General features: G+C 44.8%; 1 protein-coding gene across 1 annotated transcript in view; it reads right to left on the reverse strand.

Annotated features, from left to right (window-relative positions):
* Positions 1–12991, reverse strand: part of LOC137341467 (solute carrier organic anion transporter family member 1C1-like) — a 42841-nt gene that overhangs the window by 2026 nt on the left and 27824 nt on the right. The window contains exons 11-12 of the mRNA XM_068004570.1: positions 11126–11304; positions 6254–6318 (exon numbers count right to left, since the gene is read on the reverse strand). Coding sequence (XP_067860671.1) covers positions 6254–6318; positions 11126–11304 — 244 coding nt within the window. The remainder of the gene's footprint in view (positions 1–6253; positions 6319–11125; positions 11305–12991) is intronic.

Below are 12991 nucleotides of genomic sequence, written 5' to 3' on the forward strand. Positions count from 1 at the left end.
TCAGTGCGGATACACAGTGTGCTGAGAGCTTGGTAAGTGTGGGAGTTCGGTGAAGTGGGGGGAAGGAGGTGCTGCTTTGCCTTGCTTTTCCTAACTTTTCCCGCAGAGCGGCAGTGGATCTGAGAGTAGAAGACTGAGATTGTGGAATAAAAGCAGCAGCAGACCTGCACCAAGAGACAACTACTGTGCGACATCACAGGGACTTAACTCCTGGACCTAAGATAAATAAGAAGCAAAAAGTAATCCAAGTGGGACGTCACCAAGGAAGAGGTAAGTGATTGGCTGGTGAGTATTTTCTTGCTGAATTTGTCTAAGGTTAGAGTTTGTGGATTCTCGGGTCTCTGTTGTGTAGTGGGGGACTGCTGTTCAGCAAGGGCCCTTGAGTATACCTTTTAATTGAAGTGAAATTGGTGGGATTCATTTAATTTGAATTAATTAGTTAAAGGGTAAGTCATGTCAGGACAGCCCAGCCCCGTGTTATGCTCTTCCTGCTCTATGTGGGAAATCAGGGACCCTTCCGGTGTCCCTGACGACCATGTGTGCGGGAAATGTATCCAGCTGCAGCTACTGGCAAACCGCATTGCGGCACTGGAGCTGCGGATGGATTCATTAAGGAGCATTCGCGATGCTGAGAACGTCGTGGATAGCACGTTTAGTGAGATGGTCACACCGCAGGTAAAGGTTGTACAGGCAGGAAGTAATTGGGTGACCACCAGGCAGAGTAAGAGGAGCAGGCAGGCAGTGCAGGGGTCCCCTGTGGCCGTCCCCCTCTCAAACAAATATACCGCTTTGGATATTGTTGAGGGGGATGACTTATCAGGGGAAGGCAGCAGCAGCCAACTTCCTGGCACCAGGGGTAGCTCTGCTGCACAGGCTGGGAGGAAAAAGAGTGGAAGAGCTATAGTGGTAGGGGATTCTATCGTAAGGGGAACAGACAGGCGTTTCTGTGGCCGTAAACGTGACTCCAGGATGGTTTGTTGCCTCCCTGGTGCCAGGGTCATGGATGTCACTGAGCGGCTACAGGGCATTCTCAAGGGGGAGGGTGAGCAGGCAGAGGTCGTGGTCCACATTGGGACCAACGACATAGGTAGGAAGGGAGATGAGGTCCTGCATCAAGAATTTAGGGAGCTAGGTAGCAGATTAAAGAGCAGGACCTCAAAGGTTGTTATCTCTGGATTACTCCCAGTGCCAGGGGCTAGTGAGTATAGAAATAGGAGGATAGAACAGATGAATGCGTGGCTAAAGAGTTGGTGCAGGAGGGAGGGTTTCAGTTTCCTGGATCACTGGGCCTGCTTCTGGGGAAGGTGGGACTTGTACAAGTCGGACGGGTTGCACCTGAACCAGAGCGGGACAAATATCCTTGCGGGGAGGTTTGCTAGCACTGTTGGAGGGGGTTTAAACTAACTTGGCAGGGGGATGGGATACAGAGTGGAGCTACAATAGGGGGTGATGTGCAGCCAAATATAGAGAAAAAAACAAGTCAGCTTGGAAGACAGGGCAAATATGTGAGGGCAAGGCTGGATGGCATCTATTTTAATGCAAGGAGTCTTGCGAATAAGGTGGATGAACTGAAGGTGTTGATAAACACATGGGAGTATGATATTGTTGCTGTCACAGAGACATGGTTGAGGGAGGGGCAAGACTGGCAGCTCAATATTCCGGGGTACAGAATCTTCAGGCGAGACAGAGGGGGAGGTATAAGAGGAGGGGGGGTCGCAATATTAATTAAAGAATCAATTACTGCCATAAGGAGGGATGATATATTAGCAGGTTCCTCTAATGAGGCCATATAGGTGGAGCTTAAAAACAAAAAGGGGGCAAGCACTTTGATGGGAGTGTACTATAGGCCCCCAAACAGTCAGGGGGAGATAGAGGAACAGATATGTAGGCAAATCTCAGAAAATTGTGCAAATAATAGGGTAATAATAGTGGGGGATTTCAACTTCCCCAATATTAACTGGGATACTCAGAGTGTAAAAGGCTTAGAGGGTACAAAATTCTTAACGTGCATCCAGGAGAGCTTTTTGAGCCAGCATGTAGAAAGTCCTACAAGAGAGGGGGCGGTACTGGACCTAATTCTAGGGAATGTGGCCGGCCAAGTGGAAGAAGTGCTAGTAGGTGAGCACTTTGGTGAGAGTGACCATAATTCGGTGAGATTTAAGGTGGTCATGGAAAAGGATAGGGAGGGGCCGGAAATAAAGGTTCTAAATTGGGGGAAGGCCGATTTTAATAGGATAAGGCAGGATCTGGCCAAAATGGACTGGGATCAGCTGCTTGTAGGAAAATCCGCATCGGAGCAATGGGAGTCTTTCAGAAGGGAGATTGAGACCATACAATGGCAACATGTTCCCGTAAAGGTCAAGGGTGGTTCCAAGAACTCCAGGGAACCTTGGATGTCAGGGGATATACGAGAATGGATTAGGAAAAAAAGGAGGGCTTTTGGCAGATACAAAAGGCTAAAGACGGACGAAGCCCTAGAGGAGTACAAAAAGTGCAGGGGGATACTTAAAAAAGAAATTAGGAGATCAAGGAGGGGCCATGAAATAACACTGGCGAGCAAAATAAAGGAAAATCCTAAGATGTTTTATAAGTATATTAAGGGTAAGAGGATGACTAGGGAAAAAATAGGGCCCATTAGGGACAAAAATGGCAATGTGTGTGTGGAGCCGGCAGATGTAGGAGGGGTTCTAAATGAATTTTTTGCATCTGTTTTCACTATGGAGAAGGACGATGTAGACATAGAAATACGGCAGGGGGACTGTGATATACTCGAACATATTAACATCGAGCGGGAGGAGGTATTGGCGGTTTTAGCAGGCCTAAAAATGGATAAATCCCCAGGCCCGGACGAAATAGAGTCATAGAGTCATAGAGTTATACAGCACGGATAGAGGCCCTTCGGCCCATCGTGTCCGCGCCGGCCATCAGCCCTGTCTACTCTAATCCCATATTCCAGCATTTGGTCCGTAGCCTTGTATGCTATGGCATTTCAAGTGCTCATCCAAATGCTTCTTGAATGTTGTGAGGGTTCCTGCCTCCACAACCCTTTCAGGCAGTGAGTTCCAGACTCCAACCACCCTCTGGGTGAAAAAGTTCTTTCTCAAATCCCCTCTAACCCTCCCGCCTTTTACCTTGAATCTATGTCCCCTTGTTATAGTACCCTCACACAGTAGCCTGGGATACACAGTATCCCAGGCTACTGTGTGAGGCAAAGGAGGAGATTGCGGGGGCTCTAACACATATATTCAGAACCTCTCTGGCCACAGGGGATGTGCCAGAGGACTGGAGAACCGCTAATGTAGTACCATTATTCAAGAAGGGGAGTAGGGAAAAACCAGGGAACTACAGGCCAGTGAGCCTAACATCAGTGGTAGGAAAATTATTGGAAAAAATTCTGAAGGACAAAATTAGTCTCCACTTGGAGAAGCAAGGATTAATCAGGGATAGTCAACATGGCTTTGTCAAGGGAAGATCATGTCTGACTAATTTGATTGAATTTTTTGAGGGGGTGACTAGGCGTGTGGATGAGGGTAACGCAGTGGATGTGGTATACATGGATTTCAGTAAGGCCTTCGATAAAGTCCTGCACAGGAGACTGGTCAAGAAGGTACGAGCCCATGGAATCCAGGGTGCCTTGGCACTTTGGATACAAAACTGGCTTAGTGGCAGAAGGCAGAGGGTGATGGTCGAAGGTTGTTTTTGTGACTGGAAGCCTGTGGCCAGTGGGGTACCACAGGGATCGGTGCTGGGTCCCTTGCTGTTTGTGGTCTACATTAACGACTTGGATATGAATGTAAAAGGTATGATCAGTAAGTTCGCTGATGATACAAAAATTGGTAGGGTGGTAAATAGCGAGGAGGATAGCCTCAGTCTGCAGGACGATATAGATGGGTTGGTCAGATGTGCGGAACAGTGGCAAATGGAATTTAACCCGGAAAAGTGCGAGGTGATGCACTTTGGAGGGACTAACAAGGCAAGGGAATACACAATGAATGGGAGGACCCTAGGCAAGACAGAGGGTCAGAGGGATCTTGGTGTGCAAGTTCACAGATCCCTGAAGGCGGCAGAACAGGTAGATAAGGTGGTAAAGAAGGCATATGGGATACTTGCCTTTATTAGCCGAGGCATAGAATATAAGAGCAAGGAGGTTATGATGGAGCTGTATAAAACACTGGTTAGGCCACAGCTGGAGTACTGTGTGCAGTTCTGGTCGCCACACTACAGGAAGGATGTGATCGCTTTGGAGAGGGTGCAGAGGAGATTCACCAGGATGTTACCAGGGCTGGAGCGCTTCAGCTATGAAGAGAGACTGGGAAGATTGGGTTTGTTTTCCTTGGAGCAGAGGAGGCTGTGGGGGGACATGATTGAGGTGTGCAAAATTATGAGGGGCACAGATAGGATGGATACTAAGGAGCTTTTTCCCTTCGTTGAGGGTTCTATAACAAGGTGACATAGATTCAAGGTAAAAGGCGGGAGGTTTAGAGGGGATTTGAGAAAGAACTTTTTCACCCAGAGGGTGGTTGGAGTCTGGAACTCACTGCCTGAAAGGGTTGTGGAGGCAGGAACCCTCACAACATTCAAGAAGCATTTGGATGAGCACTTGAAGTGCCATAGCATACAAGGCTACGGACCAAATGCTGGAATATGGGATTAGAGTAGACAGGGCTTGATGGCCGGCGTGGACACGATGGGCTGAAGGGCCTCTATCCGTGCTGTATAACTCTATGACTCTATGACTCTATGACTCAGTGTTGGAAAGAGTTCCAGCTTTTATATGGACTTTTGAAAGTAATATTTGAAACAACAACTACAACTTGGATTTATATAGCATCTTTAACGTAATAAAATGTCCCAAAACACTTCAAGAGCGTAATCAGACGAAATTTAACACCAAGCCAAAGAAGGAGACAATTCAAAAGGGAATGGGATAAGTCCTTGAAAGGAATATGGGGAATAGGGCAGGGGAGTGGGACTAGCTGGATTGCTCTTGCATAGAGTCAGCATGGACTCGATGGGCCAAATGGCCTCCTTCAACGCTATAACCTTTCTATGATTCTATGATAAGGACAGGTGACCAAAAGCTGGGTCAAAGGGGTAGGTTTTAAGGAGCGTATTAAAGGAGGGGTGAGAGGCAGAGAGGCTTAGGGAGGGAATTCCAGAATTTAAGTCCTAGACGGCTGAAGGCACGGCTGCCAATGGTGGGGTGAAGGAAGTGGGGGATGCACAAAAGGCCAGAGTTGGAGGAACACAGAGTTCTAGAAGGATTTTAGGGCTGGAGGTGGTTACAGAGATAGGGAGGACTGAGGCCGTGGAAGAATTTGAACACAAGGATGAACATTTTAAAATCAAGGTGTTGGTGGACCAGGAGCCAATGTAGGTCAGCAAGCACAGGAGTGATGGGTGAATGCGACTTGGTGCGAGTTAGGATACAGGCAGTAGAGTTTTGGATGAGCTCAAATAGCTGCAATGCTCATAAAGCTCAGCCGTCCTGAAGTCCTAACTGAATAAAGCATGAAGCACCACTATACGAATTCAAAGGTGAGAGTCTATGTGCCCGACTGTGGCTTGTCTTTTTCTGCCTTGAGTATAATGGGTACCAGTATTTATCTAAATCAACTTAATCCGATGTTTTCCCTTTGTTCTCTGCTTCCTTTTCCTGACCATGGACACTCCAATAATTTATCTTCTTCATTGCAAACGTTTTGTTTTGTGTACAGAAAAACTAATGCCCCTCAGTTTTTGGACTACTACGCACTCCCCCAGTCACGGGCTGATCAGATGTCTGAAGCACTTTCAGATGCTTATTGTGACTTTGATAATGATCAATAAACATCTTAAATGTTTGCGAATATATCCTCTGCTCATTATTTCTAGTGAAAGCATAAGATAAGAAACAACAATTTTATCCAAAAAATACAAGTGGAAATCTTCATAAACATATTTACCTGCAACAGTCACCTTTTTTTAGCTGTACTTATGGTTACACATAATGTGACCATAAATACAGCTGACCACAAGTAATGTGAAATTGTTTAGCCCCGATTTTAATCTAACCTGCCTGGTGTGAACAGGAAAGGTTCGAGTTGGACGCCTGATTCACGCCCTGTCTGACTTTACACACCATTGATTTCAATAGAGTGTAAAATCAGGCGGGACGTAAATCGTGTGTCTGCCTCGCCGGGCTGACTAAAATCAGGGCCTTTGTTTCTATCAAAAACTCCTTTCAAAATATAGTTAACATGACCAGACTCACCGATCATTCTTACAATCAGATTGGACATGCCTAATGCCAGCGGTTTCAGCTCTGGTTCAATGGACCTGATGGAAGCAACAGATTTGTATCAAGACAATGAAATACTGCCCAAACTCTACAGCAATGTCATTTAGTCTTGATATATTGATAGGCTGTGATGAAATAAGGTGAGAGGAGGCTCATGTGGAGCATTAACACTGGCATTGACCTGTTGGGCTAAATAGCCTCTTTGTGTGTTGTAAAGTCTATGTAATTCTATGCAATTCTACTTCTTGCTAGCTTTCCACCAGTGACAAACTTTACTATTATAGTTTCACAACCTCAGGACCTCTCAAAGCGTTTTAAAGCCCGTGAAGTACTTTTGAAGTGTAGTCACTGTTGTAATGTAGGGAAATACGGCAGCAAATTTGCTCACAGCAAGGTCCCACAACCAGCAATGTGATAATGACCAAATCATCTATTTTAGTGATAAATATTGGCCAGGACACCAGGGAGAACTCCGCTGCTCTTCTTCAAAATAATACCATGGGATCCTTTACGTCAACCTGAGAGGGCAGATGGGGCCTCGGTTTAAAGTCTCATCTGAAAGACGGCACTCTCAGTGCTGAATTGGAGTAGATTTTGTGCTCAAGTCTCTGGAGTGAAACTTGAACTAACAATCTTCAACCTCAGAAGTGAGAGTGAGCCCCAGCTGACACTGTTTTTAAAAGCCAAACTTCTTTTCTACAGTTACTGTCAAGAGTAGAACAGGTAAAATTCTTTTTCCTTCCAGGTCTGTTCGTTTGCAGTCCACACACACACATGTGCATACTTCAACATGTTAATGAACCTGATCTTCACTACTGCTATGAATTCTCATCTATAATTAGTTCCTTTAGTACCTCATCACTCACTCACCCAGAGTCAGGCTCCTGTAAATACCACACTTCAAAGTTCTTAAATTGTCCACACCAGCCTATTATCATAATTACAAAGCAGCATTTTTCTAAATTAATTTTTGTGCTGTACAATACTTAATCATTTTGAGTGAACTCAGGTAAGTGCAAAATCATTAGTCATACAATTAAGAGCGCATTATATCATAGATTAATCCACATGTAATTAAAACAGTTTTACATAAACATCATTGCCGGAACGGTTATATAATTATATAATTTATATAATTACTACAATGACAATTTATGTGAACAAAATATATTTCCTTTATTTGTATAAGGATCCATGTTGCAGCTGATAGATTTATTTGCAAGTAATTACTGGTTACAATGTCATTCAAGCACCTGATGTGAATATGTTAATTGGGCAAAGTGCCACTTTGAGAATTGGAATTAATTAGTGAAATCAGTATATAGGGGATGATAGCTTACTCTGTTTGATGAGCGTTAACGGGTTTAATTTAAGTGAAGTGAGTTTATGCAGTCTCCTAGTGGACGTCAGAACAAAGCATAAAATTGCCCAAACAATTCTCAATCAATGCAAAAATAAAACCAAACGATAGAATCATATTAACGATTACATATATAGTTCTAAATATGCTTAATACACAAATATTATACAATTGTTAAAATGCTTATATGTGTAAAAAATTATCATTTAGTTTATTTTTAATATATGTGTTCACCAAATAATTTTAAATTTTGATCGGGTTGCTGTTTGATGTGGGAATATATGTGAACTAGGATACTATGGGAACACAATAATAGCACAAAATAATGCACAACAGTTAAAATCCTTCAAATAAGTTTGTTAGGTCACATCCACTCTGTGTTTCTATTTATGTTCTCTGTTCATAGTGAATGGTAACAATGGCATATAAAATTGAATATTCCCCTAGTGGTTATAGCATTTGATTAGTAACCAAGGGGTCATAAGTTCAAATACCACCATGGCAAATTATGAAATTAAATTCAATAATCTGGTAATTTGTGGGCTGGCACCATGAAAATGACCATAAAAGCAGCAGTTTTGTCATAAAGACCCAACTGGTTCACTCATGTCCTTCAGGAACAGGAAGCTGCCGCCCATCCCTGGTCTGGCCTACATGTGACTCTAGTCCCACATGATGCGGTTGACTCTTAATGCCCCCAGGGTAAGTTGGGCATTAAGAGTCAGCTAGGGCGTCAAGAGGCAATAAATATTGCCATGCCACTGTCACCCACATTTGAAGAACAAATCTAAAAAAAATTATTCGGCATCACTTACAGAATGGCTTCAGAACAGCACACCCTACTGTGACCATTCATATATTTCTCCCCTCTAACACCATTGGGCCCAATTTACACATGGCCTCAATGTTAAGGATCAGTATAATCTAGAGTTATCACCGTGCCATTTGGGGCTTTTGATGTATTTTTCAGCATTGCTAATATTTGTCTAGAAGTTCCACTTTGGTGATAATGAGGATCCAGAAAGCAATTTATTTTTTGTTTAAAGGCTTGTTAAATGGATGTGAAAATCTCTCCCTATTTTGTACCCCTTTTGATTTGTGTGCACTAATAAAAGATGGAGCAGCTGTGTTCTTTGTAGGGCAACCAGGGTACGGACCTGGAGTGCAATTGCAGGAGTTCTGTTCCTGAAAGTATGGCTGTCTCTGCAAGCCTCAATTTGATGTTGTTTATGGATTGGGAAAGAAACAAAGAACTTTCATTTATATAGTGCCTTTCATGACCTCAGGACATCCCAAAGTGCTTTACAGTCAATGAAGTACTTTTGAAGTGTGGTCACTGTTGTAATGTAGAAACCGTGGCAGCCAATTTGCGCACAGCAAGGTCCCACAAACATGTGCTCAAGTCTCTGGAGTGGGACTTAACCCCAGAACCTTCTGACTCAGAGGCAAGGTTCACTCCACGTAATATCAAGAAACGGCTGAGTGCACTGGGTACAGCAAAGGCTATGGGCCCCGACAACATCCCGGCTGTAGTGCTGAAGACTTGTGCTCCAGAACTAGCCACGCCTCTAGCCAAGCTGTTCCAGTACAGCTACAACACTGGAATCTACCCAACAATGTGGAAAATTGCCCAGGTATGTCCTGTCCACAAAAAGCAGGACAAATCCAATCCGGCCAATTACCGCCCCATCAGTCTACTCTCAATCATCAGCAAAGTGATGGAAGGTGTCGTCAACAGTGTTATCAAGCGGCACTTACTCACCAATAACCTGCTCACCGATGCTCAGTTTGGGTTCCGCCAGGACCACTCAGCTTCAGGCCTCATTACAGCCTTGGTCCAAACATGGACAAAAGAGCTGAATTCCAGAGGTGAGGTGAGAGTGACTGCCCTTGACATCAAGACAGCATTTGACCGAGTGTGGCACCAAGTAAAATTGAAGTCAATGAGAATCGAGGGAAAACTCTCCAGTGGCTGGAGTCATACCTAGCACTAAGGAAGATGGTAGTGGTTGTTGGATGTCCTGGAACTCCCTACCTAACAGCACTGTGGGGGTAGCTTCACCACACGGACTGCAGCGGTTCAAGAAGGCAGCTCACCAAGCATAATTAGGGATTGCCAGCGACGCCCACATCTCATGAACGAATACAAAAAAAGGTGCTACCACTAAGCCACGGCTGACACTTACGCAGAAGAATATGGCCCAACAGTGAAGAGGATATTGCAAATCTCTAAATTATTCTCCCCTAACCGCTCAGCCTCAACCACTTCCCGCTCCTTTAAAAATCTGCTCAAAATCCATCTCTTCAACCATGCCTTTGGTTACCCCTCCTAGGTCCCTTCCTGACTTACACCTGTTTTTCTTGTGCCTATCTATGAAACACTTTTGGGATGCTCTTTATGTTAAAGAGACCATATAAGTGCAATCTGTCGCTGTTGATACAGATAGATGCAAAGGACCTGACCGTACATCTGCACCATAACTATCATACCTGCCAAAGCTATCTGGGTTTCTCTAAGGAGCTGTGCAGCAGGAGACCAGGACTCAACAGGGAGGCAGTCAGAATGGCACCATCTCCAGCAGCCAAAGAAGAGTCAAGCACCAGGACTGCTTTAAGTGTAGCAATGAAAGTGTCAACTACCCAGAATGTTTACACTCGTAACTCCAGCCAAGTGCCAACCTTGGGTTCATTGGCGAGTTCAGAAAAAGGTCCTTAACGCTTTAAATTGCTTCGTGAAATTTCAATTCATATCTGTCCTTGTGGCATCTTTGCATTAGATTATACTCAGTTACTGCCATTTTTAAGGCCAAGGTTTAGATTATTTCATGTCGTGGACTGAGTTACACTGGGAGCTGACGTGAGGTCGGATAAATTAATTCAGTCCAAATTCAACTAAAAGTGTTAAGAGTGGGTAAGTTTCTGCCACTGTGTTATGCATTTCTGACAGCTGGAGGAAAAGAACAGCTGCAGCCCTTATGTCTATTTCCCTTTCCAATAATACAAGTGTCAGCTGTGGCTCAGTTGGGAGCACTCTCTCCTCTGAGTCAGAAGGTTGTGGGTTCAGAGTCCCACTCTAGGGACGAGAGCACAAAATCCAGCCTAACACTTCCAGCGTTGAGGGAGTGCTGCACTATCAGAGGTGCCCTCTTTCAGATGAGATGTTAAACTGAGGCCTTGTCAGCCCTCTCAGGTGGACGTAAACGATCCCGTGGCACTATTTCAAAGAAGAGCAGGGGTTTTCTCCCTTGTGTCCTGGACAATATTTATCCATAAAACAGATTATCTGGTCATTATCTCATTGCTGTTTGTGGGACCTTGCTGTGCACAAATTGGCTGCTGTGTTTGTTATATTACTGCAGTGACTGCACTTCATTAGCTGTAAAGCACTTCCTGAGGTCATGAAAGGTGCTAGATAAATGCAAGTCTTTTTGGTGCTGTTTGTTCAGTATTTCAAATTCCAACCATTTAGCCAATAAAGTTTTTACCTAAACAGTATCTCAATCATAGCCATGGCTCCGACTGAATAGCTGAAAGATTCGATCGCTGTTACCGCCAAGTAATATGGAAAGACTTTGGTGCAGTCGTCATCAATTGGACACTGCCCCAGAATCGCAGCAGAATTGGCAGATGTCAAGTGAGAAATACAGCTGCAGTTATGGAACTCCTGCGTAGAAAAGGACCAAAGCCAAGATATTACTGGGAGAAAAGAGTGGATGACAAATGATGATAAAATTTCCATTTGATGCAATACAATACTACAATACTACACAATACTACTTTCGATCAAGATTTCTTCACCGTGTAATTCTTTAAACAGCTTCTTGTGTTAACTGTTACAACATCTATTACTGCCCCCACATACAAAGGGCATGGAAGTCCTTACTGATCCAAAGTGGGCAACTTTCAGGAAATCCATTTGAAGATGCACTGGCCATTGTAGTTCAATTCAACTTTGGAGTTCACCTCATACATATGGTTGACTCTTAACTGCACTCTGAAATGGCCTAGCAAGCCACTCAGTTATATTAAAAACCACCACCAGCGGTTTAAGGCGGCGGCCCAGGGCAACTAGGGATGGGCAATAAATGCCAGTCTTGCTAGTGATGCCCACACCACCCTGATAATCAATATATTGTAAAAAATTCAAGTACACTGCCTGCTGAACTTCAAAGAGCAGATGTGACTACATTTGTATTGTCAACATATCTGTGAATAAAAATTAATTATCATTGTTTCCATTAAATGGTGTTCAGTAGTGTAATGGTGACATTACTGGACTAGTAATCCAGAGGCCTGGACTAATAATCCGCTACAAAGAATAAGAATAAAACCACCGGACCACTCAGCTGCAATCTAGGCATCAAATTAGGACACGGCAAAGGCACATCCAGCCCAGTCGACCCTGCAAAGTCCTCCTCACTAACATCTGGGGACTGGTGCCAAAGTTGGAAGAGTTGTCTCACAGACAAGTCAAGCAACAGCCTGACATAGCCACACTCACAGAATCATATCTATAAACCAATGTCCCAGACTCCTCCGTCACCATCCCATGCCCTGCCCTAGGGCAGGACTGACCCACCAGAGGTGGGGGCACAGTAGTACAGTGTCGGAGGGGGGGGGTGGGGGGGTGGTGAGAACTAGCCCTGGGAGTCCTCAATGTTGACTCCGGAACCCATGAAATCTCATGGCATCAGGTCAAACATGGGTGAGAAAACCTCCTGCTGATTACCACCTACTGCCCTCTCAGCTGATGAATCAGTACTCCTCCATGTTGAGCACCATTTGGAAGAAGCACTGAGGGTAGCAAAGGCACAAAATATACTCTGGATGGGGGACATTTTTTTTTATTCATTCATGGGATGTGGGCGTCGCTGGCGAGGCCGGCATTTATTGCCCACCCTTATTGCCCTTGAGAAGGTGGTGGTGAGCCGCCTTCTTGAACTGCTGCAGTCCGTGTGGTGAAGGTTCTCCCACAATGCTGTTAGCAAGGGAGTTCCAGGATTTTGACCCAGCGACGATGAAGGAACGGCGATATATTTCCAAGTCGGGATGGTGTGTGACTTGGAGGGGAACGTGCAGGTGGTGCTGCTCCCATGTCCCTGATGCTCTTGTCCTTCTAGGTGGCGGGTTTGGGAGGTGCTGTCGAAGAAGCTTTGGCGAATTGCTGCAGTGCGTCCTGTAGATGGTACACACTGCAGCCACAGTGCGCTGGTGGTGAAGGGAGTGAATGTTTAGGGTGGTGGATGGGGTGCCAATCAAGCGGGCTGCTTTGTCTTGGATGGTGTCGAGCTTCTTGAGTGTTGTTGGAGCTGCACTCATCCAGGCAAGTGGAGAGTATTCCATCACACTCC

This window comes from Heptranchias perlo, chromosome 24 (genome assembly GCF_035084215.1).
Source record: "Heptranchias perlo isolate sHepPer1 chromosome 24, sHepPer1.hap1, whole genome shotgun sequence".
NCBI lineage: Eukaryota > Metazoa > Chordata > Chondrichthyes > Hexanchiformes > Hexanchidae > Heptranchias > Heptranchias perlo.